This window comes from Labrus mixtus, chromosome 1 (genome assembly GCF_963584025.1).
Source record: "Labrus mixtus chromosome 1, fLabMix1.1, whole genome shotgun sequence".
Classification (NCBI taxonomy): Eukaryota; Metazoa; Chordata; class Actinopteri; order Labriformes; family Labridae; genus Labrus; species Labrus mixtus.
The window spans coordinates 22,625,015-22,652,732 of NC_083612.1; the positions used below are offsets into that span (position 1 = coordinate 22,625,015).

General features: G+C 38.2%; 3 protein-coding genes across 4 annotated transcripts; all 3 read left to right on the top strand.

The window, feature by feature from the left end:
• Positions 1-698: 698 nt before the first annotated feature.
• On the top strand, positions 699-1,790 carry LOC132974763 (protein PIGBOS1). The gene is made up of 2 exons (XM_061039040.1): positions 699-857; positions 1,451-1,790. The coding sequence occupies exon 2, from the start codon at positions 1,472-1,474 to the stop codon at positions 1,622-1,624; it is 153 nt and encodes a 50-aa protein (XP_060895023.1). The 5' UTR covers positions 699-857; positions 1,451-1,471; the 3' UTR covers positions 1,625-1,790.
• A 1,672-nt stretch (positions 1,791-3,462) lies between these two features.
• rab27a (RAB27A, member RAS oncogene family) lies at positions 3,463-18,434 on the top strand. The gene is made up of 6 exons (XM_061039051.1): positions 3,463-3,671; positions 13,252-13,420; positions 14,516-14,601; positions 14,688-14,791; positions 15,206-15,329; positions 16,599-18,434. Exons 2-6 carry the CDS (start codon positions 13,268-13,270, stop codon positions 16,792-16,794), a joined length of 663 nt encoding a protein of 220 aa, XP_060895034.1. The 5' UTR covers positions 3,463-3,671; positions 13,252-13,267; the 3' UTR covers positions 16,795-18,434.
• Positions 18,435-19,026: 592 nt separating this feature from the next.
• On the top strand, positions 19,027-27,295 carry vrk3 (VRK serine/threonine kinase 3). 2 transcript variants are annotated; one of them, XM_061039070.1, is made up of 15 exons: positions 19,027-19,083; positions 20,063-20,280; positions 20,372-20,530; positions 20,654-20,740; positions 21,106-21,246; positions 22,178-22,233; positions 22,447-22,513; positions 24,437-24,521; positions 24,613-24,715; positions 24,812-24,904; positions 24,983-25,115; positions 25,465-25,582; positions 25,709-25,767; positions 25,863-25,999; positions 26,905-27,295. In XM_061039070.1, the coding sequence occupies exons 2-14, from the start codon at positions 20,064-20,066 to the stop codon at positions 25,997-25,999; spliced, it is 1,455 nt and encodes a 484-aa protein (XP_060895053.1). In that variant the 5' UTR covers positions 19,027-19,083; position 20,063; the 3' UTR covers positions 26,905-27,295. The 2 variants fall into 2 exon arrangements, with proteins under 2 accessions (XP_060895053.1, XP_060895045.1); XM_061039062.1 differs by lacking the exon at positions 19,027-19,083 and adding an exon at positions 19,936-19,959.
• Positions 27,296-27,718: the final 423 nt, after the last annotated feature.

Genomic DNA, 27,718 nt, shown 5'->3' on the forward strand with positions numbered 1-27,718 from the left:
CTAAATAAATAAATAAATGAAGCACTTCAAATATTAACTTACCAACAAAAACATTTAAGATGACAAGTTAATATTTGAAGTAAATAAAGACTAAAGTAAATAACTACTTACCAACAAAAACATGTAAGATGATAAGTAGTTATTTACTTTAGTATTCATGTGTTATTACTTTACCTGGATCCATTTCAGTTAAAAACTCACCAAGCAATGAACAATGTGAAAGGGTACATTAACTCATATGCTGAATTGCTAAATGCAGATTTGAGGAAGGCTACTTGTACATTACTTGTGCATTTCCTTATCATTACACTTTATATGTAATGTTTTACATCTCAGGGGCTTTTTTCTGGGCTTTTTGCAGATGTTGGAAAGCAAAACACACAAGCCTGATGAAATATGATGCCAATCAATCCATGTAGACAACAGCAGTAAAATACAGCCTCTAGATCAATACAAGAGCGATAATAATCATCAGATTATATCTAAGAGAAATCAGTGGCATGGGAAAATGTCTGCATTGAGTAATTTTAATGAATATATGTTTTTTTGCAATGATTTATCATGAGATAGGCTAGTATAAGTTGAACTAAATATCTTAATACTGTTTACTTTCAGCTCAAGTCTTTTTCAGGTCCCTGAGGTTAATGTAATGAAAACACTGTTCCTGAACACTCCGCTAGGTGGCGCACTACTACAGCTAGTTGCTGTTCTTCCGGAATTTACACTAGAAGAAGAATAGTGTCCTGTCGTGTCTTTGAGGTCCAGGGTTTGTTTGTATCTTCAGTGTTTTCCCCTGTGTTCTTCTGTCCGTCTGTGTCCGGTGTTCATTAAAAACCTTGAATGAAAGCTCTTCCTTGGTAAGTAACAAATAACGAGTTTCACCTCTAAAGCAGCATATCTGTCACGCTTGTGTTGAATGTAACTACACAGCTAGAGACTGTAAAGGTAGTGAACGAAATATGAGTACATCCGGGTTGGATTTTTCAAAGTAAGACTAAAAATGTATCGAAATTCCCATTAAAATATTTCTAACATCCTGGAGAAATACATCAATATTGTATTGCATGTAGTTTTTTTTGTCCAGTAAAATAAAATATTCCAATGGTCTAGTTGTCCGTTTGATTGATCTGATAACTTGAGTTGTTAAATGAATGCAAGTTATTCATGAATGATTGGATTATTCATTTATATATTTAAGGATTTTCTTTATTCTGTTTCAATGAATGTTGAAATGTATGCGTCAATGCTTCATGGTGGCTCTGCTTACGATGTCCAGCACTATGTAGAGTTACTGACAGAATCCATGCAGCAAGGTATGCTTAACATTTTGCAAGAACGTGTAACATTCAACAGAGCACAGGATTTGCAAAACGATTAAAAAGACAGTTTATCAAGTCTTGGATAGCATTACTTTTCTCCTGTTTTCATGATCTTTCTTGTATCTCAACAGTGGGAATTCACAAAACCAGACATGTTTCATAGAAGAATACCCTTCACACAGCTGGCCTTCGCCACGCTGCTTGGAGTTGCTGGTGGTGTTTACATCTACAGACCTTACTTTGAGCTGAAGCCCTCAGGACAGAAGAACCAGGATGTGCCAAAGAAACACAATGAAACAGACTGAAATAACTTATCACTCCAAGGAAATGCTTCACAGGAAGAACAACAAAATACTGCTGGACTGTCGGAGCAGGATTCCTTAAGAACAATCCCCATATAGACTGATTCAGGCTTCTTTGGGGTTCCTTGTATGATTGTTAATATTCACAATAAAATATGTAATGATTTTACCTCCAGAATTATGAATCTGTGTGTCAAACCTGACTGAAATTCTCTAAAGCCCCTCCTCACCATTAAAACACATACACAATACATCATTTATACTTTGTATAAGTGCCAAAACATTTTTTTTTTGCATTGGAGGATATTTTGAGATCACTTAACTTTACTGCATGGATTAGTATTTCGGAAAAAATAAAAGGTCAATGTTCTCATAAGCTTGACAATGGTCCCCATTGAAAACCCCAACCAAGTATTTTTGTTCATGACGTACCCTTCATTTTCTTCCGTCTTCCAAACTGAGCTGTTTTATGCAAAGGGAACATTTTCCATAGCAGATTTTGTTTGTCAAGCTTGGAACAGTAAGATCATTTCTCTGTTTGCAGGGTAACGCAGTAAAAATGTTTCATGTCTGACCAGAGTGGACACATACATGAACTTGATAGGATATATAATATAACCTTTATTAGCAAATTGAACTTAAAGAATCATGCATATACAAGCATGTATATTTTCCTGTAATACCATACTGTCTCAAAAATAAGCAACATATCTTATCCCAACATGAGTTAGTTGTAGGCTTCATTATTTCAATTCCTTATTTTTAGAGTACCGTAAAAAGTATTTAAACACTCTTAAACCGATTTACTGACAACAGGAATCACGTTTCTCCCATTGTCGTTTCTCTGCAGTCGTGCTTAGAAATTAACAAAGAAAGTTAAAATGAATCTTCTCGTCTACAAAGCCAATGACTATAAAAGCCAGTTATTATAAAACTTAGAGACTCATATAGTTTCCTTTAACCCCTCTAGAACACTGCGTGCAGATGCAGGTTTTCTCTAGGTAAACTTTTAGATACTTAAAGTATCCAGAGTAGCCAATGGAAAGCATATGTTTCTTTTAAGAGAAGATTTAAAGTTTTCCTTTTTGGATAAAGCGTACAGTTAAGGCTGCATCAGGTTTGCCTTGATCCTGCCTTTAGTAATATAACTATGTTAGTGAAATAGTCAATTATTTGGTTAACTCAGAAAGCTGCTGAGTAGAAGAGTAAAGCAGCATTAATGGACATACTCAAGTAAAGTAGATTAACATGGAGTTGAGTTAATATGCTTATTTTGAGTTACCTTTCACCCCTGGTTGGTACTCAGCTATCTTTTATGTAGCTTATTGAAAAAATAGTGTAGGCTACATATTTCTCTCTGACACATAGCTTAATGCAGCAGTTCCCAACCTTTTCCCTTTGGAGCCCCCCTCTAAAAGCCTCCCCATGACCCACACGGAAAAAAATAGTTACATTGCTTTCAAAAATAAACTAGATTTCTGTATTGTTTTATTGATAAAATCAACAGAAAACACTACAAACACTAGCTCTTGTCAAAATACATTTGTATTATCTATCCAGTTAATGTGTTATCATGATTTTAGTTATGTGCTAATCTAATTTTAACAACCTAAGCAGATAAAGCTCCACGCAGCCCTTGAGATCTTTGGCGCCCCCTTAGGGGGTCTCGGACCTCAGGTTGGGAACCAATAACCCAACTGAATAAAAAAAACTATTAGATATGGGCTGATTATTTGAGTTTACTAACTTGAGCAGCTTTACATTTGGCCCATGGTTAGCCTCCTGTTCAGCTTGTCATGTTCTTGTAGAAGACCTTCAGTGCTCCTCATCGCAGTGTGGGGAGGAGCTGTTTCAAAACGAGGCACCCACTCGGAGAGTAAAGGTGCTGCTCAGTGCAACAGAAGCTGGTCTCATGTCAACTAATGGCTCAGAGGAGACGAAGAAAGTAAAACATTTATTTATTCACCTGTCGGAAAAGACTTGCGCGGTCACCTCCAACTTATTATTTTAACACCAGGACACAGTGCGCAGCAGCTACACCCCGGGGCTGGTGAGTAGTTTGAGAACTGTTTTCCAGGAAATGTCAGTCGAAGAAGTGAGTCTGTAGCATCTGTCAGAACTAAGAGAGAGGTTGATAACTTCGGTTATTGTGTTGGTTTTAGGTTATCTGCCGACATTCACCCTCACACAACTAAAGACATTTGAGAAACATTTTTACCACCTGCTTTAACCTCCTATCAGAGTTGTTCGCTTTCTCCAACTTGGTAAATAACATTTACAGACGAACACCACAGCTGGTACGAGTACAAACTTTTTTTTTATCTTTAACAAAGACTACAAGATAGTTAACCTAACTCGGCATGTTTGGACCCATAGGCTGCAATATGTTAAGACAGATAAAACTGCGAGGTTGGCGTCCAATGAAATCTACTTGACACTGGCAGGATTCATATAACCTAGTAGTAAAGTAAAAGTGTGGTTATTCTTGATAATAACAAAAAACCCATTAAACTACCAGTGGCATTTACATGAGGACCTCCTCTTCATTTCCTATTTGTTACAGTTAACCGATTTGCTGTTTATATGTTTGCGTCTTTGTTTTTTAGTTTCTCGCCGCATTAAATCCTGACACGGCATTTTAATGACGACACATAGTTGCCATTATTGTCAGGCAGAAGTTTGAAGGATGCTTGATAACCTTATCTAATCGTTGCATTTTGTTCCGAGTATCATCATAGTGTCCCAATTGTTTTTCACGTCCTTTAAAGTTTATGGTATGCGCGAATCCGGACTTTCCCGAGGAGCTGCTGGCCTCTGTGTTGGACAGCTGCCCAGGGTGGGTCCTCCACTTCTCCCTGACAAATGATTAAAGCTGCTTTTTGTTTTTGAGGGTCTGCATGGGTGGTAGTGCTTGCCTGGCAAACACAGCTACTCCCATTTCAACACACACGTAAGAAACAGATGAGAGTTTGAGAGGAAGCTCCATTTTTTTTTTTACTTTACTGAAACAGGAAAGCCAATCAGTGATGGCCTATTACATTTGTTTGTTTAAGTAGAAAAGAAAAGGCCAAACTATTGCAGATACAAACCATAAAAAACATGGCACAAAATACAAAAGATGCTTCACATAAATATGCCACAAAATCAGAATAAAAAAGTAAACTCCAAATCTCTCTAAACAGCACCTCTGACTCTTACAATAGTTGTCAAATATTCGTTGTTGTGTTGTGGTTAAATAAATAAAAATGTCTGCAAAGGGTCACTACTAAGTACAGAGGTGAAACACTTGGTGTTCTCAAAGAACAAAAACTTTTCTTGCACTCAGCCAAGACATGGATTTATCAATAGATTGTTTTACAGGTTAGATGTTATTTCTGCTTTGGCATTTTCTGCCTGTTGCACCTCCTACGGTACCTTTTGGTCAGCTGATGTTTTCAGTCCTTCTAATACTCTCATGTAATTTAGACATTCCTAAATGAAGACCATGATATCTACTTTCTTGAAGAATGTATTCAGGGATCAATTCATACAATTGGGTAAAAATGGGGACGTGGTTCTCGTACTTTTAGCACATTAGTTAGTTTGTGATAAGCACAACGTTTCTTCAGAAGCCTCTAATGTGTTGTGTAACATTATAGTGAAATAATAAATGTGTTGACAAATAACTTTTTGTTAAACTATTGCCCATAAAGGTCCTAAACAAATCTGCAAGGAATTACGTAACAGGAACCTAATTTTCCAGTTGGTCAGTGTTAAGCTTTTCTCAGGCAGTGTGCTGCTTTGGATGGTTGGTGGCTTCAGTGATTGAACACACATGTCAGGTCATTGGATAAATAATGTTCTTATTCTTCAACATGACAGATCCACACTCGATTCAGATTCTCTGGCTGAATCATTGTAAAATTGTGCCCTGATATCCCAATGGGTCTTTCAAAAAGCTGCTTGACATTTCCTGACAACAGGAATCACGTTTCTCCCATTGTCGTTTCTCTGCAGTCGTGCTTAGAAATTAACAAAGAAAGTTCAAATGAATCTTCTCGTCTACAAAGCCAATGACTATCAGTTATTATAAAACTTAGAGACTCATATAGTTTCCTTTAACCCCTCTAGAACAGTGCGTGTAGATGCAGGTTTTCTCTAGGTAAACTTATACCTAAAGTATCCAGAGTAGCCAATAGAAAGCATATGTTTCTTTTAAGAGAAGATTTAAAGTTTTCCTTTTGGATAAAGCGTACAGTTAAGGCTGCATCAGGTTTGCCTTGATCCTGCCTTTAGTAATGCTGCTCTGGATCTTCTTTTATCAAGAATATGTACGTTAGCTATGTTAGTGAAAGAGTCAATTATTTGGTTAACTCAGAAATCTGCTGAGTAGAAGAGGAAAGCAGCATGAATGGACATACTCAAGTAAAGTAGATTAACATGGAGTGGAGGAGAAAAAAATCAAACTGATGTATTCTTAGTTTGTAATATTACAGTTCTATAAAATGGCATAGTCATGCGTTAAATGCTGTCACTGACTGCTGCAACAAATACACTCTTGTTTGTTGAACTTACCATTTTTACAGCTGTTGGCGTGACACTAAATCGATTTATGTTGTAAATGTCACTACTACTACATTTGGTTGATGGGAAATTAGGACCAGTTTCATGTGGCTGTCAAATGACTGATGATGTAGTAAAGCAATATGTTTTGAGTCTGCAGAAAAAGCCTATTTTTTGCTGCCTGTGCCTAAATATACCTGGATGCACTTTGCATTAGCAACTGCATTTCTACTGCTTTACTAACTACTGTGACTTGATCTGTTTCAACAAGATCCTCTGGACTCAGCATTTTAACATGTAATTATCTCTTTTCAGAAATGTAGCAAGACTATTCAAACAAAGGCTTAAACCAAGCAAACATAGAGTTTCTGCTTGTGCTCATAATCATTTTAAATGAAAATGCTCGAGCTGGTGGAAGACATGATTTTAAAGCCATGACACACAGAACAGCTGGAGTTGTTTTATTCATTAAATAATCTGTGGGCTGAAAAAACATTAACCTCCTTGTGTGTAAAACTTAGTGTTACACATCCCATTAAACTGCTAAGATCAACAAGGTGCTTTTTGATTCGTCTGATTATAGTCTGCAGAATTTTGCAAACAGTCTCTAGCAGTGTGGTTTTGCTGTGTCACTTCTGTGACCTGTTTTCACTGTCACAGAAATCATATTGTGAGTCAATATACTGTTACACCAGAATCCTTGTTAGGAAAATGTATCACCATCAGTCAGAATGAGTTGAAACTATAGTGTCCTACACTTCTTTGATGAATTAAAGTGCTTAATATGATCTCACACTATGCCTTGTCATGCACAGAAAAGTATCAATATGCTTTTATTTTGATTCAGTAAGATGCCTATGACAGAAATACCCAGATAATTAATTAATGTACCTTCTTATATTTGTTAAATAACAGCACTGCTATAAATAACAGACTCTGTATTTGATAGGTGCATTCTTCTTTTTCTCCCTGACGTTCAGGGAGTGTGATATGGCCCTCTGGAAAGTCAGGGTGTGTAAATAGACTATGAATGCAAAGTAAAATCTGAAAAAAATGGAAATTGAATTTCACAAGTATTTATTCAAAACACACACTGAACAGTTCTAAATAATACTTTTGGCTTTAGACACATGTTTTTGTCAGATAGGGAAATATTTACTATATTAATCCCTGAGGGGAAATTTGGTTTACACTCTGTATTGTCAGAGTGGGGCTGCTAAGAGCACACCAGAGCAGTTGGGGGTTCAGTGTCTTGCTCATGGGTACCTCGGAAGTGCCCTGGCACCTCTCCAGCTACCAGACCAACTTCCATATTATAATGCACATCAGGACTTGAACCGACGACCCTCTGGTTCCCAACCCAAGTCCCTACGGACTGAGCTACTGCTGCCCAAAGTACACCTGCGCCTTTAAAATGGTCTCAAGCGGCAACCGCGGGTGAAGCGCAAAATCCTGCAATTCATGGAGGTTTCGCTTGAGGCTGGCTCCAGGAGCCCCAGAAGTGGCTCTGAACTGATTGACAGGTAGGCCCGGTGTAACGGTTTGTCAGGAGGCTTACAACCCGCCTCAGCTCCAGCTCTCAGCCTGTCGTTAGGTTGACTGAAAGCTATGCTGAGACTGGATTTTCAGCATGGCGTCTCTACCAATGGGTGACGTCATTCACACTTTGAGGACTCTAGCCTCTGTACCTGGCGCCCGCACACTAACCACTAGGCTCCCGGCGGGCCCTGCCAACTCACTTTTCTGACCCAGACAGCTGATCTGTGGGGTAACAAAGTACAAGGCTTGTGTAGGATCAGAGGACTTGTATGGTTGAGAAAATACCGTGCCAAAGGAACGGGCTATCTGAGGGCAAGGTAAAGCACTGAAAAAGATATAGCATACACTTGAAGTGATATTCATTCATTTCAAGTTGTTGTGATTTTATCTTTACCACAGAACGAAACACAAGTTTGAGTTTGGGAGTTGAAAGATCTGTTTAATAGTTGATGTTAACCGACTTGATGGAAAGGACTGAGTCATAAACAAAACCTGATATATAACCTCGACCCCCACCTCAAAACAGGCCCATGAGCAGCACTAGCTACTTTTAGTGGCTCAGTGGTCTTCTCTTACCGTTCATGGCCAAATCAGAGCATGTTGAAGTCGTTTCCATCCATCACAGTGTATTTTTCATGCATCCTGATTTTGCACGAGACCTTAAGCTGCTTATAGCTCTAGATGAAAGGTTCAGTGCGGGTAACAGGGAAAGAATGTAGGACTTGTCTGAATACTTTTCTACGCACTGGTCATATGATATATCTGCACTTTCTTTTAATTGTTTTGACCAGATTTAGTGGACCGTGTCAAGTGAAAAGGTTCAGTCAGTAGTTATCATGATAGCTCTTCCTTCTCATTGAGTAAATGTAGGCCTAGTTTAAAAAAGAGTTACATGTCTTCACTAAATCAAGTCAACCTTTACTCAAACAAGCCAAAAGCTGCTCATCTGTAGAGAGAAAATACAACTCCTATCTTTGAAAGGTAAGAATGAGTGGACAGAACCATGACTGTTGAGGGGGGAAGGACTTTAAAATGCCTTCCGTCATTTCCTGTGACTGTGTCAGCAGGATGAAACACTTCTTACGTTACACACATTTGCCCACAATGTCGAACTGTACAAGTAGTTCTGAGGTCTTGCGTAATGTTGAAAAAGTGTCAAAGATGTTCTTATATTCTCCCTCTAGAGGTCAAACTGCACAGTAGTTTCAATAAGCCTGACATAGAGGAACGCCTGAGTCTGTCTGTTTGTCACTTTTACAGGCAGATGGACATTATCTACCGCCTGAAATTGAACGTGTTATTTATGGGATGCTGTAATACTATTCCTTTCAGTTGTGTGTTTTGTAAGTTTAGGTTGGAATTGGGGGGGGGGCAGCTACATTCAACCAACGCCTACTGGTCCTTTAATATTACTGACTTAAAATGTAAGTCATATGCTTCATGTGTAAAGTAATGTACTGTAACAGAGTGTGATTTTATATGCTTAAGGTTTTGCATTAATATAAATAAACCAGATTGGTCGCAGATATTGATTGGCGTTAACATCAGTCAAAAGAGGACTGTAGTAGAGTCGCTTTACACAAACGCTCTCCAGCCACTGTTGCACTCTGTTTCTCCTCTAACATTATTTTTAAACTGACAATGGGAGTGTGGTCAATCGACATCAACTATTACCATTGCTGATCACTTTAGAAGTAATATTTACATCATAAAGTCGTGGTCTCTCAGGGATGACCTCACCAAGCTGTCTTCGTCGCCCTGCTGCACCCTTCACCCTGTAAAACTGGTTTCTATTGGTCCCTGTCTGGCTGTGTTCACTGGGAGGCTGATGAGTGAGCTACGGCTGTCGGTACATCCAGCTCCCGTACTCTCTCTGCAGCCCTCCCCTAAACCATTCTTTGCTTGTTCGTGGCTTAAACACATCGCCCTACTGGCGGTCAAATGCTTCCTGTCCTATACCATACACACTAGCACATTTTTATTGTAAAAATTGAAAGAAACGGGCTGCCTGTTCATGTAGGGCTCGACATTCCTACGAGCCCACTGGCCTGATTGAAAGCCTAATGAGGGAATCTTCCCTTGGCCTGCTGATGCCAGTTAAAATACTGCCTTAAAAAAACAAACAGCAACATATAATTCACAATCATAATTCGTAATTTTATACTTTTTCCTGTGATGCTGGTGTTTTATCACTGATTCTTCTGAGATGATATCTTTAAGGCAGGTTTAACGTTTCATAAGCGCCCTCAAGCGTGTGTCATATCTACACCAGATTTCACAACTACTAAAAGAAAGTAAAGAAAGATGACGAGTCATATCTCACCCTCGGCTTCACCTGTACAATGAAGAGAGCCACACTCCTTCCTTTTGCCACATCCTACCTGTGTGCCTCATTGAACACAAAATACAGATCAGAGCTGGACATTGAAAATGAACTAAGAGTGGCAGTCTTACATCTGCACCCCCGACTTGAGAAGATCTGTAGAACAGAACAAGCCCAGGCTAGTCATTACATTCACTGCAGGAATGGAAATATAAATCTTAAAAGAAGATTTACATCATTTTTTTTAGGTTGTTCATCTCCTGAGAGTCAGGTTTTTTAAAAATCTGTTTAAAGTAATAATTGTTGATTTCATCTGCCAAAAGTGGGCCACAGGCAGCACAAACACTTTGGGAACCACTGGGTTATTAGATTAAAAGTGTGCCAAAAATCAACATTTCAAAAATAGAAAATCATGTGAACGGTCAAGGGAGAGAGCCAAAGCATGAAAACACAAAGGAGTGTAAATGTTCCAGGAACACTGACGAGACCGCTGGAGTTGGTTGAAACAAGAAGCAACTAAAAATGGAGTCTTTTGCCAAATCTGCCAATCAGTGCGGACATATGTGAACAAAGTTGAGTGAGGAAAAGATAAGTAGTTTGACTGTTATTTTCCAAAACAAAAGGTTGGCTAATGCTCCTGGGTCAGTGGTTACAATGTTGGTGATGTATAGAAATGCTAATGGTGGTAAAAAATTCTGAATTTGCTTGCACAACCAGCAGGAAGATAATAATTTCGAAATAATAAAACATTGACCCATCCTGTCAAATTCACTTCACTTTTGCAAACACTGAAGGTGGGCTAGCCTAGAATGATCAAATTAGACCTTTACTGACAACAAGCTTTCCTTAAACCAGCTTTTGCAGTTGAGGAAATACTCCGCTGCTCATCAAAACCTGTAATTGTCATATGAGTAAAATGTATTCACTTTGTTCAGTGAAGATTAGCATTATAAGCTTTTTTTTTTTACTTTAAAGAATCAATCAAGGAAAACTTTGCTGACTCAGACTGTCACTCAATTATTTGTGTTGAATAACATCATTCATTTTTTGTCTGTTTAATTTGAACTTTAATGATTAGCTCTTTGTCAGTGCACCTTATAGCCTATCACCTATCATTATACTAATGTAATAGGTATAGATAGATATACTAATGCGTTGAGATGTATCCAAAGGCAAGTGTCGTAGAACGTGATGTTCATCAACTCATCATGAAACTCTCACTCTATGTTTGGATGTTCTCACTTTACCTGCATCAGAGTCAATTATTGTTTAGTTGATAGCGTATGATGTGCTGTCATTAAATGTTCTCTGTGAACTGTTGAATCAACCAGTTGGACTGGAACGACAACAAACAAGACTAAATACTATGAAATGAACTGTATGTCCTTCCAAACTGCATCGCCTTCACTCTGTGGAGGAACTCAAAACTAAAGTCCTATTGTTTATTGAGCAGAATATAATCTGTTTGGCCTAATTAAATCTTAGAATTTGAGAAAAAGATCTTAGCCGCTACACAGCCATAGTCCACACGTTTGTTTTTCACCAGTTTGTCCTGATCAAACCTCAGTGAGTGTGTGTGAGTGTGTGAGTGTGTGTGTGTGTGTGTGTGTGTGTGTGTGTGTGTGTGTGTGTGTGTGTGTGTGTGTGTGTGTGTGTGTGTGTGTGTGTGTGTGTGTGTGTGTGAGTGTATACGTACTGTACAAGTTGTACTTGACTGACATCCCCCACCCTCACCTGTTGGTTCTGTTGTACCTGTTAGGGTGGGACTCATCGCCCTGCATCGTACTAATTGGTCCATAGACTTCAATGACACCATTATAGTCTTGGCTCCACCCACTTTCAACAGCACTGGAGGTTTGATCTGCCAGAGCGATGAGTGTGTGCAGTGCCGTAGAGCTCGCTGAGATTACAGTTTTTAGTCATTTAGTGGACAGCTGAATGGCATTGCTGGACCTCTAGGGACTAAATCTGAAAAATAGTATGAAATAAAAAACAAAACAGGGTCAACATTTTGAGAGCATACTGAATTGAAGTGTCCATGGTATCTGCCAACCATCCCACAATCCAATGACATGTTGATTCTTTAGTTGAAAGTACTGCTCATGGCCGACTAAAGTATTGCGGGTCTATTACTCTACAAAGTGACTGATTTGGACACAGCCGGCTCGGGAACGGGCAGTCATGGCTCTTTAAATGCGGTGTATGAACCACATAGATTTTCCTTCATCCTAAAGGGTCAAGGCTGGTGTCTATACTTTTCCTGTTCTTAACAAATCCCATGAAAACTATTTTTTAGTCCTTCTCTTTCATTACTCTCTAGCTTTCCTTCCCTAACCCCCCGCCTCTAGCGTATAGCAGTGCTGTTAATAGTAGTTGCTAGGCTGGAAACAGGCATCAGTTATTAGTTGCCAAATCTAAATATTATTGCCATTTTAACTTACCTTGTAATATCAGTCATGAAGATACAAAGCAGTTAAGCCTACTAATAATGAAAACACGAAACATAAAACCATGTTCAGTAGTTTTATTACAATTACCAAACATAATACATGACCTTTTTATGGAGCTTATACATCATAGAATTGTATTTCAAGGGCCATCAGTAAACTTGTCCCTCCTGTAAGTCCTGAAATTAATAATAATGCAGCGATTGTCCTGAACTTCACAAACCACGTAAATCTAAAACCACTTTCACATGCTGACATCTAATCCACATCCAAATGAATCACACTTGGGATGCAATTTATTTTAGATATTCTCTATATGTTAAAAAGGGTTCACACTGAGGACAAAGACCAATAATTGGTAGCCAATTTTTCAAAATGTCAATGCGCCAACTGTTAATGACCACCCCTTATTGATTTCTTCTGAAGACATAAAGCTCTGAAAACTAAAAAACTAATATTTAGTTTTGCTTCTTACGAATGCTCTTTGATTTTGCTACACAGTAGTCTACTGTAGTGCATCTGTTGGGACCTATTTACAACTATCCGTTTTTCACTTGAAAATAAAATGTTGGCCCAAGTGTTAATGAGTTTTGATGGAAAGTAGAACAAAGTATGATAATCTCAGGGTTATATAGAAAACAAGAGGTAACTACATTTTTTGTGTTCCTTCATGTCTTAGTATTTGCGATGCACTTTGGGGTATAGAAAAACAGAAATGTATATCTCTACAAAATAGCTTGACTGCTGTTCTAATGAGATCTTTTGTTTGTGTGTTTCAGAAACTTAGCACTCACTATGTCTGATGGGGACTATGATTACCTCATCAAATTCCTAGCCCTCGGTGACTCCGGAGTGGGAAAAACTAGCTTCCTCTACCAATACACAGATTCCAAGTTTAACTCAAAGTTCATCACTACAGTGGGAATAGACTTCAGAGAAAAGAGAGTGGTAAGTTCAGTCATGTTAATTAATATGGTACGGTTTCTAAGTTTCGGTCATCGGTCATGTTAGGATTTTCCCTCGGATCGATACGTCAGTAAAAGAAGACATGTATTTACACTGTGCACTTCTAAGGTAACATATCTGCGTCCATGTGTGTGCTACTAGGATTTACGGCCGCCTAATCAGGGGCTTTAACGCATTCCCACGCCATTAAGTCTTGTAACAAAAGACTACTGATGAATGTTGCAACAGAAGTCTCAGTAATGACTAATGTTGGTGAACAGCAGGAAGCTCCCTCCTTCAGAATAAACACTTCATACCATTGGCAAACACCTGAGCAGTGTTCATATTTACTTAATGTTCCCTCTTTATTACTACTGACCTCAGGCTCCAAGAAGGTAGCCTGAATACTCTGTTTGATCATAGCTATACGGACAGTCCAGTCCAGTTTATGTGATAAGACTGAAAGTCCATTGCCTACTTTTTAATTGCATTTTAGTTTAAGAAATAGAAAGAAAAACTATGAATGAAAGTTACAGTAGCTATGAAACATTCACTTACAGAGTACAAAACTCAACTCACTGTCATGGTGAGAACACAGTAAATTATTTTACTGTCCTCAAACAACCCAGAGCTGTGCTTCCTGTATTTGAATCCATTAAGTATAAAAATTTAAACACCACACAGTCTTGATTTGTCCTGGTCCATAAAATGACATGATGAGAGGTTTTAGTGCATACTCAAGTTACGTCCAACTTTTCAGTCTTTATTTGAACATTGACTGTTCCTTGGTACATCCTAAAGTGTAGTTCATTTTGATGAGCCAAGTTGGCCTTGAACTTATTTTTCTTGAGTTTCGTTCACATGTAGTGGGAAAACTCCACTCATCGACAGCACAGTATTTTGTTGCCTTGCATTTTTTCTCGTCATAGGCTACTTAAAGGGATTCATCATACTTACTTAGATCATTTTATTAAACTGTGGCCAAGTATCTAGATTTACACTAAGTGGCTTTCTTTTTTATAGCTGATTACATCAGATTAAAAACATTTAAAAATAGTTTCTTTTGTTTGAACTCACTGTGTCTCTGCTGTCTCTCAGGTATACAAATCGACGGGTTCAGATGGATCTTCAGGTAAAGGACAGAAGATTCACATGCAGCTGTGGGACACGGCAGGACAGGAGAGGTACATGAAACCCTCTCAAACCCAGTGTTTTCTTTAGTTGTTTTCCAAAAGTGACTCTACCTCTTTAACGACATTTCTCATGACAGGTTTCGGAGTTTGACGACTGCGTTCTTTAGAGATGCGATGGGTTTTCTTCTTCTTTTTGACCTCACAAATGAGCAAAGTTTCCTCAACGTCAGAAACTGGATGAGTATGTTCTCTAATATTTAACACTTCATTTACACCTTTAGTCATTAACCGACAATGCTATTAAAAATCAGGTCGCAGTTTGTTTGTTTTTTTCAGATTCAAGTGCACATTAGGTTAAATAGAATAGTTTTTTGCACACCAAAGTACTTGTAGTAAATGATGACGAAACGCTCTGTGTGTGACTCTAGCAGAATTAACTATAAGCTGCTGTTGCTCAAACAAATAACTGGGATAATAATGGAATTAAACATTTGATTTCCTTCTTTTTTTGCAAACCTGAGCTAATGCTTCTGTTGTGCTCACACTTTTTTTTCCCAGCTGATTATAATACATTAACAATGTCTTGATATCTTCCTTAAAAAAACATATAAAAACCAGACTTGAGACATAATACGTAGCTGTATGTATCTTTCAGGCCAGTTGCAGGTTCATGCCTACTGTGAAAGCCCGGACGTCGTACTGTGTGGGAACAAATGTGACCTGACGGATCAGAGAGCAGTCACTGAAGACGAGGCCCGTGAGCTGGCAGAGAAGTACGGGTAAGTGTCAGCTTTGATCCGTCTGTACATGGACCTCTCCCTCAGTTGTTTGTCAAGAAGGCAGGGACTGCAATTTGTACCTTAGTCTGTGCAGCAGAATGTCGTACTAAATTCATCCTCCTTGAAAAGCAAATATTTGAGCACATGTGTAAAATATCCTGCTCTAACCCTAGTGGACACACCTTTACTAAAAACACAGCTGTTATAGAGTGACAACGTTTTATTTGGAGTATTAAATCAGCATTTCACTTCAGACATGTGGTCAGTATCTGTTGACTTTTGTTGCACTGTTTAGCTATATGCCTGTGTCCTATTCTAAGTCTTCACTTGTTTGATTAGTTTTGTTAATAAATAATAAATGATTATTGAGACTCAGCACATATGCCAGGACAACAGGAATCAGCTGTAAATTGATGCTAGATAAATATTGTAATGATATGACGTGTCACTATTTTCCAAACACACATATTAAACTCCCAAAGGAGCAACACTGACGCTGTGACTATGTTGCTTCACATGAGCACAGAAGGTTGTCTTGATCTCATCACACATGCAATGTCCTGCTGCTGTAAACACTCAACAAATCAACACATTTTTAATCGTTTCACTTCTGAGAGTAGTCCGCAAACATGCACATTTCCCCCTGTTTGAGTCACACGTCGATAAAGCACAGGGACCAGCTGATTCATAAATAGCTAAGTCATTAACGTGTAGTACCTGAATATTTCAAAGTCAAAGTCAAAGTCAAAGTAAACTTTATTGTCAATTTCAAAATATGCCAGACATACAGTGGAATCGAAATTGCGTTTGTCTCCGACCCGCGGTGCAATATAACCAAAATGAGGTAAAAAGATAAAATAAAATGAGGTAAAAATAAGATAAATAATATTTACAGTAATAAATTCTAAATTGTGCAAAATGGTAAAAAAAATGGGGGGGGGAGGAAGAGAGGGGAGAGAGTTAAGCTTCCTGACAGCTTGGTGGAAGAAGCTGTTTCCCAGTCTGGTGGAGCCGGCCCGCAGGCTGCGGTACCGTCTCCCCGATGGCAGGAGGCTGAAGAGGCTGTGTGAGGGGTGGGTGGGGTCACGCACAATGCTGGTTGCTTTTTTCGGCTGCTTTATGAAACTTGTGGAAAATTATAAATCATACAAAAACCCAGCCCTTTTCTGAAATGCTGTTTTCTTCTCCTGCTACATAAGTTTGTGTTGCATTGTGGGTGTTCTATGTCATCTGTTGTCGTCTTTATAACTAGAATTTTCTTCCATGCAGAATACCATACTTTGAGACGAGTGCTGCCAACGGGCAGAACGTGAACCAGGCCGTGGACGTCCTGCTGGATCTTATTATGAAGAGGATGGAACGATGTGTTGACAAGTCCTGGATCCCCGATGGGACTGTCCGAGTTAATGGACCCACCAACCCAGACCTCTCAGAGGCCCCTGAAAGGAGCAAATGTGCATGTTAGAACGAAGGCTGAACCACTTTGGTCACTTATCTGTGCCCATAATATTGGTCAAAAATAGGAAGTAATCCAAGTTGAAGTATATAAATAAATAAATACATTATGTAATGTAATATTTGTATTCCAAGTAAGGTGGAATTTGATAATAATTGTTTCCTTTATCCCACAAACCAGTTCATTACTCATGTCCCTTCAGTGAGATGCTGTTTTACATTTTCGGAGGTAAATGTCTTTTTATGAGGGCATTTCAGTTCAGTTCAGTACAATAGTTTATAGGATCAGTCTTCTGAGAATTTGTTATTTTGAAAGCGTGGGGTATTTATTTCTTGTTGTGCCTTGATTAAAAGTCCAACTTAGGTCATCAGCTCTTTATGCTGATCATACTTTTCCGGCATGAACTTTCTGCTTGAAGCAGGAAGTGAGCTGCCCTGCCAGATGTGCTTTAAATATAATGATAATTCATATTTCACTCACTGTAAAGTAAGCATAGATTCACACTGTAATTAGGAAAGGAGCCACCTCTATTATTCCTTCCATAGTCAGATTATTTTAGGCTGTGTTACCTGCAGTCATCTCTGTTGTTTGTATGGTAGTTACTTCAGGGTTACTTTTAACAACTTTTAGGTAACTAGAGTCGTACTACTGATGCTTTACTGAATGTCCAGCTGCAATTTCATCAGTGCCATAACCAGATGTCTTTCTGCTCACATTGGCCATCTAACCTTAGCCTGATTAACTTTCACAACTTACGTATTTTCTTTTAGATTGTTGATTCTTGTTTCCTCCAAAATGTGTTTTATAAAATTCAGTGAAACAAAGTTATCTATACTTCATTATGAACAGCGACAGGTTTTCAGTAATGAAAGCATTGCTCCTCCAAGAAATAATCATTTCATAAAGCAGTAAAAAATGTGCATTCATTCAGCAGGATGGTTATTTTTGAAATTCAAATGATTTATAAATACACAATCTTACTTGAGATGTTCTGTCACTAGACTTCAATTCAACTTGGGGACAGTTTTGTTGTGTGTAGGGGACACACTTCAAATATATATATTTAATTGAAGTATATATATGTATATACATAGTTTATAAAAGCTACCTCGCAATCAAATTCACTCAAATTCAAACAAGTATTTTCTGATGTCTGATAGAAATACTATTCAGAAGGCTGAGAGCTGTTAGAGTTATTAAGAGTGGTAATCATTTTGTTGAATCGGCAATACAAATTTTTGCAAACTATTAAGCCCAAATTTTCTTATTGGTATATTTTTAAAGCAAGACATGAAGATTCTAAATCTTCTTCAGTCACATCGGTTTATTATAATATTTATTATAATATTATAATATTTATTATAATAAGGGTCTTTACACTGTTAGTGAAACACTGGAATTGTATTGGGAGATTTTTGTCACAGCTGTAAAGGTTCCAAAAAAACCACATGATTTGTTTTACACCGTCATTCTCCCATATTTTCCCATTCACTGTCTCATCTACATATATGTGAAAAGCTATCACTAAAATTACATTTGATTATATTAGCAAGACTACACGATATGTTTCTTGTTTTAAAATTGTGCCATATAGTTTCATATACATAATATGTAAATGATGTCCAAAAATAAACATTTTTATTTATGTATTCCTTGAAGCAGTATGTCATTTTATGTGATCATTCTTGAACAGCTTGTTATAGGTAGTCTATATATGTCTGTAGGTAAACTGGATATATCCTTTTCATGTGTTCCTTCAATGAAACATAAGCACAACCTTTGAATTGTAGGGATTTAACATTTTCCCATTTAAGCTACAATTTCTGATTAATGTTCAAGATGCCATTTAAATACAAAGCACTTTGAAAACCAACTACATACATGTAGATGACCTTTACTTTATTTTAAAAATGTTGTCCTGGGTTTGTCAACAATTCAGTGGGAGCCCGCTCTTTTCCAGTCCAGTTATTGATCAGTTGAAGTCCTGCAGATATAAGTCGATTGAATTCTCTCATGATAGTAATTGCAATGAACATGCTTCAATGGTGTTTCTGTTGACGACACGTGTTCAACACAATTTAAATTCAGACCATTTCCAAATAATCATTTGTGGTGAAGGTCCTGCTTTCAGTCATCGAACCCCAGTAAATGCTTTTTCTGTAGTTACCCTGATCTCCTGCTGGGGGCGTTCTTCTTCTAATCTGCTGTAACCACAACAACATTTATTCTGCGAAGAAGAAATCCCTCTCACCAGAAGCGTAATGGTCTGACCGTCGGGAGGAGCCGTGTTTTGAGAAGGTATCTGATACACTTTAGACTTTTTATTGACATCTTAATCAAATGCTGAGATGCTTTTTCTTCTTCCAGGCACGTTTTACTTTAAGCCAAGCCTTTTTAACCAAAAACAAAACCACACTTCAGACCGGAAGTAAAGTGTCCTGTTGTTTTGTGTAGTTTTGTGTAGTTTTGTTTCAGCTAGCTAGAACATGTTTGGCTCTTGTGTCATTCTTGTTTTAATAGAAAGTGACACTCTGATGTTGTTCCTGAAAGAAACATTCACGACCTTTGTGTCCAATGTTTTCTTATAAATGCAGAGTTATGACATTGAAAACAGTTCTTATGGGAACAGGATAACACAACCTGTCAGTGTAGCTTTTGTAGAAGATTAATAAAAACACACTTGTATTGAAGAGATCACACAGAGTTGTTTCAAAGGGTAGAAAAGTTAAATGTTTTGTTGGAAGACGAGTCTTACTAAAAGTTTGCTTTGTTAGACATAATGAGAGCATTTGTGTGACACTGAATCAGGGTCAAGGTCCAGGTTTCTTTATGACACTGAATAACTTTGTCTTTATTCGTGTCTGTCTTTAGTTAATTCACAAAATGATTATTCACATTTATGGTAAGTCTTTTCTAAAATACGTGTGTTGGATTATTTATAAACTAGAGCTGCATTTAAGTGTTATTTTCCTTTTTAATGCAATCAAAATAATTTGTTGTGAAGTTTATCAAATAAGAAATAATACTTTTACCAATTTACCAGAGCCCACAAATGACCAAACATTACATTTTTCTGCTTTTCTTTCTATCCATAAATTGAGTATTTGATGCAGATCTATAAACTGATTTCGCCCTTTGCATTAACAGCTGGAGCCGCACCATTAATCTGTGAAAGTCTGTGGGTTTATGTATGCACAGAAACAACACTAAAGACAATTTACTTGAGGTTGTGAAGGACAACAATGTAAATAACAATACGGTTGTTTATCTCTTGCAGAATGCCTTTTCATTTCTGCCCCCAGTGTGGGACAAAGTTGCAGCCTGGTTTTAGATTTTGTCCGTCATGTGGGGAGAAGCTTTCCTCGTCTTTTGGAGAACCTGCAGCTGTGAGCTCAACACCGTCTCTAAGTCTCTCTCCACCCAAAAGGAATGAAGCAGCTTCATCAGTGGTTAGAACAAGCCCTGCTTCAAGCACCAGTTGTGCCCATACAGAAAGTAAAAGTCAATTTCTTGGATATATTTTCAGAGGAGTAACTTGGTGCTGTCCATAGACTTTTTAAATATATATTCTGTTTTTTTCTTACAGCCCTCCCATGCACTCTATCAACTGTAGTTACGACTCGTCCTGCACTGCAAAAGACCCGCAACTCCTTACGCCTCAACAAGGACGTTTCATTCACCTTTAAAGGCGTCCCTCTGCCCGTGGTGCCCTCCACTAAACCTGTTGGAGAAGACAGGGTTGAAGGTAATTACGATGGAACTTTGAGACACTTGTTGGTGGATTCATGTGAATAAAATACTTTGTCAGCGTTTGCCTTCCTTTGGCAGGTAACATTTTTATTTGTATTATTTGTATCTCCTACAAAAGCGCACACCGTCACTTTTCAACATAAGGCAGAGGTAGAGCCAACTTTGAAGCCCTCCTCCTCGACTCCCACCAAATCCCCTCGAAATGGTGAGTTGAAACACAAAACACACACACGCCCACACAGTACGGTCCTTTTTGAAAAATGTAGTTTCTCTCCTTTTTTTGTATGATCTTTTCTCTCGTCAATATTGTTTGTGGCTGAATCCACATGTAGTCAGAGGAAAGGCAAAACCCTCCAGCCCTTCTGGGAAGCAGGTGGAAGATAAAGGTGGAAGTAGAGCAGCAGAATCATTAGTACATGGCTATCACCAACCTCCAGGTCTCCCTCAAAAGGGGAATAAAATATGTGGTATTACTGTAAAAGGTTAAATCCCTATGCAGATGAAAATGAGCACTTTTTCCATGTAAACATGTTATCGTTTTTTTTTTTTTTTTTATGTGTACAATGCCAGGTAAAAGTAAAGCCAAGAAGGCAAGGCATTCATTTCATGTGGAGCCACTGGATGAAGGTGAGGAGATGACAGACACAACAGGAAAAAAATGGAAGCTGGGGAAACTGCTCACACAGAACTCCACAGAGATCATCTATGAAGGTGAGACTTTGTTCATGACATCAGGGGAAATACTGTCAACAAAACTGTGCACAGTCTATTGTTCTGGCATTGTTCGTATGAATTGGTGATAGTAACTCAGCCTTCACTTACTATAAACTACCGTGTTGCTCCGCCGTCACTCGTTTATTAACTTCGACAGAGTAACACACGACAATACACTTCACTGTCTCTTGATCACATGACTACAAATCTTCAAAGTAAAATACATGAATAATCACAGTAAATATTGAACAATATTCCCAAAATGACCACAAATATATTCTCTGCTATGCTTTAGCAAATTAAATATTTCAAACAATAATAAACAAACCTATTTCTGGAAAATGGCGCTTGCAGAGAGGATTGATTTACCCAAGTGTGGATGTGCAAGTATTTAAACAAAACAGAACAGTTATCAGGACTGAGAGATGCAGCTGTGTCTGTAAAACCATGTAAACACATTAAAGTGCGTTCGAAGTAGTCGAAGTTGAAGGCATGCTGCATTTCTTCTAACCAAAAATAAGGAACTGTACATTAAGAAACTGATGGAAAACGTGAAAATATTTACATTTTTAGAATAAAGTGAACAATTGACTATTTGTTGAATGAATCCCTGTCTGTTTAAATGTTCTGCACAAGAATGACCTAACCTCAACAGAAAGTACAAAATCCAAAATATAAAAATGATCTTGTTTCAAAGCTCTTCTAAACGTTATCTTTTGTTTCATGTATTTGAACTGAACTATAAGTTCAGTGTCTCATTGGTCCAGCGTACATCATTACAGCAGCAGAAGAAATGGCTGACCTACTTTAGCAGATAAAGATGCATTTGTGTTCGACATGACGTGTCGTTTCCAATGAAAACTGCAATAAATTGTGAAAAGTAGCCTTCATTGTCAAAACTGAATATTATTTATTTTGTTATTTTCAGTTTTGCAAACAGTTTCAAGATTCAACTCCAAGGAGTCAAGTCACATCCTCAAACTGGTAAGTGAGGCCTCCAGAGTCATCGTCAGAGAGTACTCTGTCTTAAAGTACATCATGAGGCCCTGGGACTGAGATTCCCCCAATAAACGAATGCTTTCCCCATTATGAATTTCTAAACATGTTCCTGTGTTTTAAATGTTCTCTACTTCCTGTAACAAATAAGTCAGTTCTTCCTGAATGAGATCCTTAAGTTGATCTTCTACTTCCTGTCAGGGAGCCAAAGATGGAAGAATCTTCAATGAGCAGAACTTCCTGCAGAGAGCGGCTAAACCTGCATCTGGTGAGCGTTTAGTGTCTTTCCTTTAGAGTTCAACTCCTCAACACTGTTATCTGTCTAAAAAAACATGTGTAAGTCACTCGTTTAAGATCGAGGCTTTTCTTTTGCTCACAGAGAATTAAGTCATAATTAATTGTTCTAACTGACTGCTGAAAGGGAGCAGTAGCATTTGTCCTAACATTCAGTGACTGTAACAGGCTGATACAGCTACAGGGGTTAAAGGTGAGCTAGACGGTGAGAACTCTTCTGGCAGTTTCTTTTGTGATCTAGATCAGTGGTTCTTAAAGTAGGGGGTTCACGAGATAACTGAAATGTAAATAATGTAAATTAGGGTTGCAGAAATGCAAAATTTTCTCTAATTGATTACTATTCCCATTGTTAAAGCGAGTACTCGAGTAATCGTTTTGTAGTATCTATTGATTAATTTGAATCTTCAGGATTTTAATAACTGTTAATAATAGGCCTACTTTGTATTAACATTCAAATTAGGACATTTCTCAACAGACAGCAAACCTCAAATGAAAATCCACACAGACGTGTTATGACCGTTTTAACACTTTATTATAATTAGAGCAGTGAGTGTGGCGAGCGGACGTGCAGACATCAATGCGCACTCATCGCACGTTGAAGCTGTTTTGACAGCAACATTGTGTTAACAAAGACTCCAGTCTGCAGTGTAGAGCACACTTTACTCTGGTAAATGAAGTTACAATAGAACAGGTGAACTGTTTCATCTTTCTCCTCTGTAATGACACTCGCTCAATCTCGCTCGTCTGTCCGCTATGAGCTATTTCTCCCAATAACGTTGTTCCGGTTTGTAGTTGTTGAAAGAATAATCATCTAAAATTCCAAAATATAGGAAAACATCGTGTTATGCTGCTCTGTCCTGGATGATCAAACGTCATTGGTTTGGCGGGGTAAAGCGGTAATCGCAAAGTGAAAGTTCTTCTTTTTCTGTGGACTAAAAAGACAATTTGAACTGAACTTTCATATTCATATTTCGTTTGTTTGGGACTTTGTGTTCATTGTGAATTCATAGGGGGGTTAATTAAAGGGATATTTTTGTCAGGGTAAGTGTGCTCCTTTTTTTCTGTTTTGAATCAGGCCTATCCTAGAACCCACAATGCAACAAGAAACATTTACAAAAAGTTGGACTACAAAACGATTATCGATTACATTTTTTTTGTAACCGATTATTATTTAATGATTGTTTGCACCCCTCATGTAAAATAGTATATTTTATCCATTATTGTAAAAATAGAAACAAAAAAGTCAAATAAAACCTTATCATGAAGTGAAAAAGAACTGAAGTTAATGTGTAAAAATACTTCAAACTTTTGACCATGACAGCAACAATGTATGTGTCTGCTGCTCTTTACACATAAAGATGTACACACCTGCATGTCTTTTAGGAAGTTTTGTGTGTCCACTCAGTGCTCAAGTCGATACATGGAACTTACTTGTATTCTGCTTCAAGCCTTTCTAACAATACATTTCTATATTAAATAATGTTATGGTTTTTAGGCTGTTGTCTTCTTCTGTGTTGTACTCTTGTGTAACCAGTGTTTGCATAGGTCTATCAGTGTGTGTGTGTGCTCGGCTGTCCGCTACATTATATGCCACAACCAGCTCCAGGGACAGTCATGGCCCCCAGTCTCTGGCACCTTTTATTTGGGGACCACGAGCTGATATGATTGGGAACCCCTGATCTAGATACACAGTTTCACACTAAAGTAACTCTCTGTCATTCCATCATTTATTGAAAGAAAAGCAGAAAGAGACAAGAGCTGATTCAACAGGAACATAACCAGGCCAGTCAGGAGGACTAAACAAACTTAAACTCTCTTGAGATTCAGTCCTGGTTCGTCAGAGATGTAACTTATCACTCGTGTTTATCCGCCTATTAAAACGTGTTTGCCTCTCTAGTGGACAAATGGATCAAACTGAATAAGATGGACTTTCTGGGGATTCCTTCCTGTGTTGGTTTTGGTCTTCATGCAGAATCCTACAGGTGTGGAAACAAAACAATCTGTGATTTTTTTTTTTTACACAAGATACGAAATAATGTTTTACTTCAGCTCTTCTTTTTTTTTTTTTTACAGATTTCTAATTTTCCCCGACATGGGCCAGTGTCTCCAGTCTGTCATGATGGAGAAAGGCGAGCTTCTGTCAGAGAAAGCTGTTCTTCAACTCGCCTGTAGAATAGTGAGTGTAACTGGTAGGACAGTCCCGAAACCAAAACTATCTACTACCCCCCCCCCCCTCCTTCACTCAAAAGATAACATGTCTCCCTCCTTGCAGTTAGACGTGCTGCAGTACATCCATTCAAACGAGTACGTTCATGGTGATATCAATGCAGAAAATATTTACATCAAACCAGAACAGAAATCTCAGGTGAGAAATAAACATCTTTAACCTTTCCATGATTCAAGTTTGTTTACCGCTCAGCACTCTTAACTCTTTACGTGTTAGGTATACCTGGTCGGATACTGCCATGCCTTCAGGTACTGTCCAGGAGGGAAGCATGTAGAGTATCGTGAGGCCAGCAGAACACCACACGAGGGCACCACTGAGTTTATCAGCCTCGACGCACATAAGGGAGCAGGTGAGTTACTGATTTCTTCTTCCACTTCAACGTCAGTGAATCAGATTACATTTTTCTCTACAAGCTGCTGAAAAGCCAAACATGAGGGAGACACCTGCAGTCCTCCCACGGCCCATATGTCTGCAGAAAAACACACACACACACACACACACACACACACTAATTTCAAAATCTCTCTCTCTGAAGAAGCAGATTGTTGTGGTTGTGTAAAACGCTTCTTCTTTTTTTTTTTAAACAAACAAGGTGATCATGTATACATCTTAAGATTAGCTTTATGGTGTTTATTTATCAATGCAAGGTCTGGAGAGTAAACACATGACGTGGTCACTTTGTTGTTTGTCTGCTTCAGCTCCGTCACGTCGCAGTGACCTGCAGTCTCTGGGTTACTGCATGCTGCGCTGGCACACGGGCACGCTGCCTTGGATGGCACTCACTAATCCAGACCAGGTCGCCACACAGAAGCAGAGGTGAGACATTTCAACTTCACACACCTTTGAAACTGCTGCATGCCTGACTAACATATAACATGAAGTAGTTCAATTGGTCGTACATTGTATAGAAAATGCTGATAGCTTAAAAATGTTCTTGTCAAGGTACATGGAGGATGTTTCTGCACTGTTGAGTCACTGCCTAGGGAAAAAAAGAGTTTCCAGTGAGTTCCTTATTTCTTATAACACGTAAAAAGTGCCAAGTTTTTGCCCTTCATAAATATATTTGTGTGTCTGTGTGTGTGTGTTTGCGTTGTAGCGGCATTTCAAACCTTCCTGACTGCAGTGATGGCTCTGCAGTACTCTGAGCAGCCTGATTATTCAGTGCTGAAATCCACACTGAAAGACGCTTTACTGGATCTGGGCGGGTCACTGGAGCAGCCACTCAGCTTTTAGGTGAGGTGATGCACGAGGGTACGTCTGATCAGCAGCATATTCTGATTGACTGAAGTTTTTTTTTTTTTTTCCTGATCACATCAAAACAAGAGATTCATGTAAAGTTTTTGTGCAATGACACATGATTTTACTGTTTTGAGTTTATGATATTTAGTATTTTTAAATACTAAATAATAATAATAAGGTAAAAAGACGATATGAGATATCGCACCTGTACATTTATAATCTCTGGAAGGCTCTATGTTAATAATGTCTTCAAGGAAACGTATTTTAGCTGAATGAATAAACACATTGGCCAGTCTACAGTTCACTGATGATGGCCCTTGCATTTGCAGAATTTTCTGCGTAACAAACTGGTTGTCGTTACCATATATTTGGAAAAATCAAAGGTGCGTGTGTCAGCAGCGGTGATTCTGACAGAAAGGGTGAAACCTGTGTAATGTTTTCTACAGTCTCAGCTGAGTTGACGGTGAACTCTATGGCCGAACAAACAAGGAGAAGATGTATAGCAACAGATGATTAAACCTTTTTTTTTTTTTAAAGTGAAAATGTAATACATGAAAATACATTTGAAGCTCAGATTAAAACCAACATGCAAAGGTGTCTGCAAGAATCTCTTCTGGATTATTTCCACATATAGATGTCTGTGCTGTTAGTTTAAACATGGCTGAGATGTTTGAGATTTCTACTTAAAACTGCTGAAGCTCCACTTTTACACTAAATGCTGATTACAGGGAATGAAAAGACTGGAACGTGTGCATGACTACTTTAGTTTAAAATATGGGGAACATGAATGACTTACTCACAAAATGAGTATTTATAAACTTATAATAGTAGTATGAGAAAACTGTTTATTGTGATGCTGAAATTGAGGATATTAATGTATTTCCACTTTACTTTCACAGACACGTACCAGAAGGAAGACCTTTGGAGAATGGAGTGTGTGTGTGTTTTTCTGATTGTTTGAATCATTACATCTCATTTCAAACTGTTGTCTCACTGACAGCAGAGTGTTGTAAAGTGAAACCTGCAAACATCAGGTTGATGACTTCTTTTTAGGATCATTGTTTTAAGAGTTTATGATGTTGTTGTTTTCTCACAGATTGCACTGTAAGATTTTAGCATTTCATGGTCTACTGTGATGGGTGACGTTTGAATGTTTCCAGTTACATGTTTGGGCGATATTTACACTTTCTTAGATAAACGTGTCACAGTCTTCTGCTAATTTAAGGTTTTAGGTATTTGAACTGTTGCTTATTCTGTTTGATAATGTTTTTAATAAAATCATTTTAATGAGGTGTGTTTTCATAATGTGAAGGAAGAACAGGATTTACAACTCTAATAAAATGCATGTTATCCCCACATTATGAAGCAAAACGTAACATTGCTGAACATTTCCATGAAACAAGCCGACACAGCGATGTGGATTAACTCATCAGCTTTGTATTTTCTATATTTGTCTTATAGTCTTTGACATTAAGTTGTGTAATCTGTAACGGACACCAGACTACATCATCACTAAGGAGTGTGTTTAAAAATGAATAGATCTTTATGAAAGGTTGGTTTTGTGTTGTGATGTTTGTGCCAAACCACTACACACACACACACACACACACACACACGGTTTTACTGTTAGGTTGGCAATTACTGTGGGTCTTGTACTCCAAGGGGGCCTTAAGGTATAGGTGTTATAGGCGTGCATCAAATATGAGGTGTACA

What these genes read in the sequence shown, in the direction of transcription:
- rab27a (XM_061039051.1), top strand. Translation starts at nt 13,268, where the DNA reads ATGTCTGATGGGGACTATGATTACCTCATCAAATTCCTAGCCCTCGGT. An exon ending in ACTTCAGAGAAAAGAGAGTG is followed by an intron (nt 13,421 to 14,515) that starts GTAAGTTCAGTC and finishes GCTGTCTCTCAG; the next exon opens with GTATACAAATCGACGGGTTC. An exon ending in CAACGTCAGAAACTGGATGA is followed by an intron (nt 14,792 to 15,205) that starts GTATGTTCTCTA and finishes TGTATCTTTCAG; the next exon opens with GCCAGTTGCAGGTTCATGCC.
- LOC132974763 (XM_061039040.1), top strand. Translation starts at nt 1,472, where the DNA reads ATGTTTCATAGAAGAATACCCTTCACACAGCTGGCCTTCGCCACGCTG.
- vrk3 (XM_061039070.1), top strand. Translation starts at nt 20,064, where the DNA reads ATGCCTTTTCATTTCTGCCCCCAGTGTGGGACAAAGTTGCAGCCTGGT. An exon ending in CACCAAATCCCCTCGAAATG is followed by an intron (nt 20,741 to 21,105) that starts GTGAGTTGAAAC and finishes GTACAATGCCAG; the next exon opens with GTAAAAGTAAAGCCAAGAAG. An exon ending in TTCAACTCGCCTGTAGAATA is followed by an intron (nt 24,716 to 24,811) that starts GTGAGTGTAACT and finishes CCCTCCTTGCAG; the next exon opens with TTAGACGTGCTGCAGTACAT.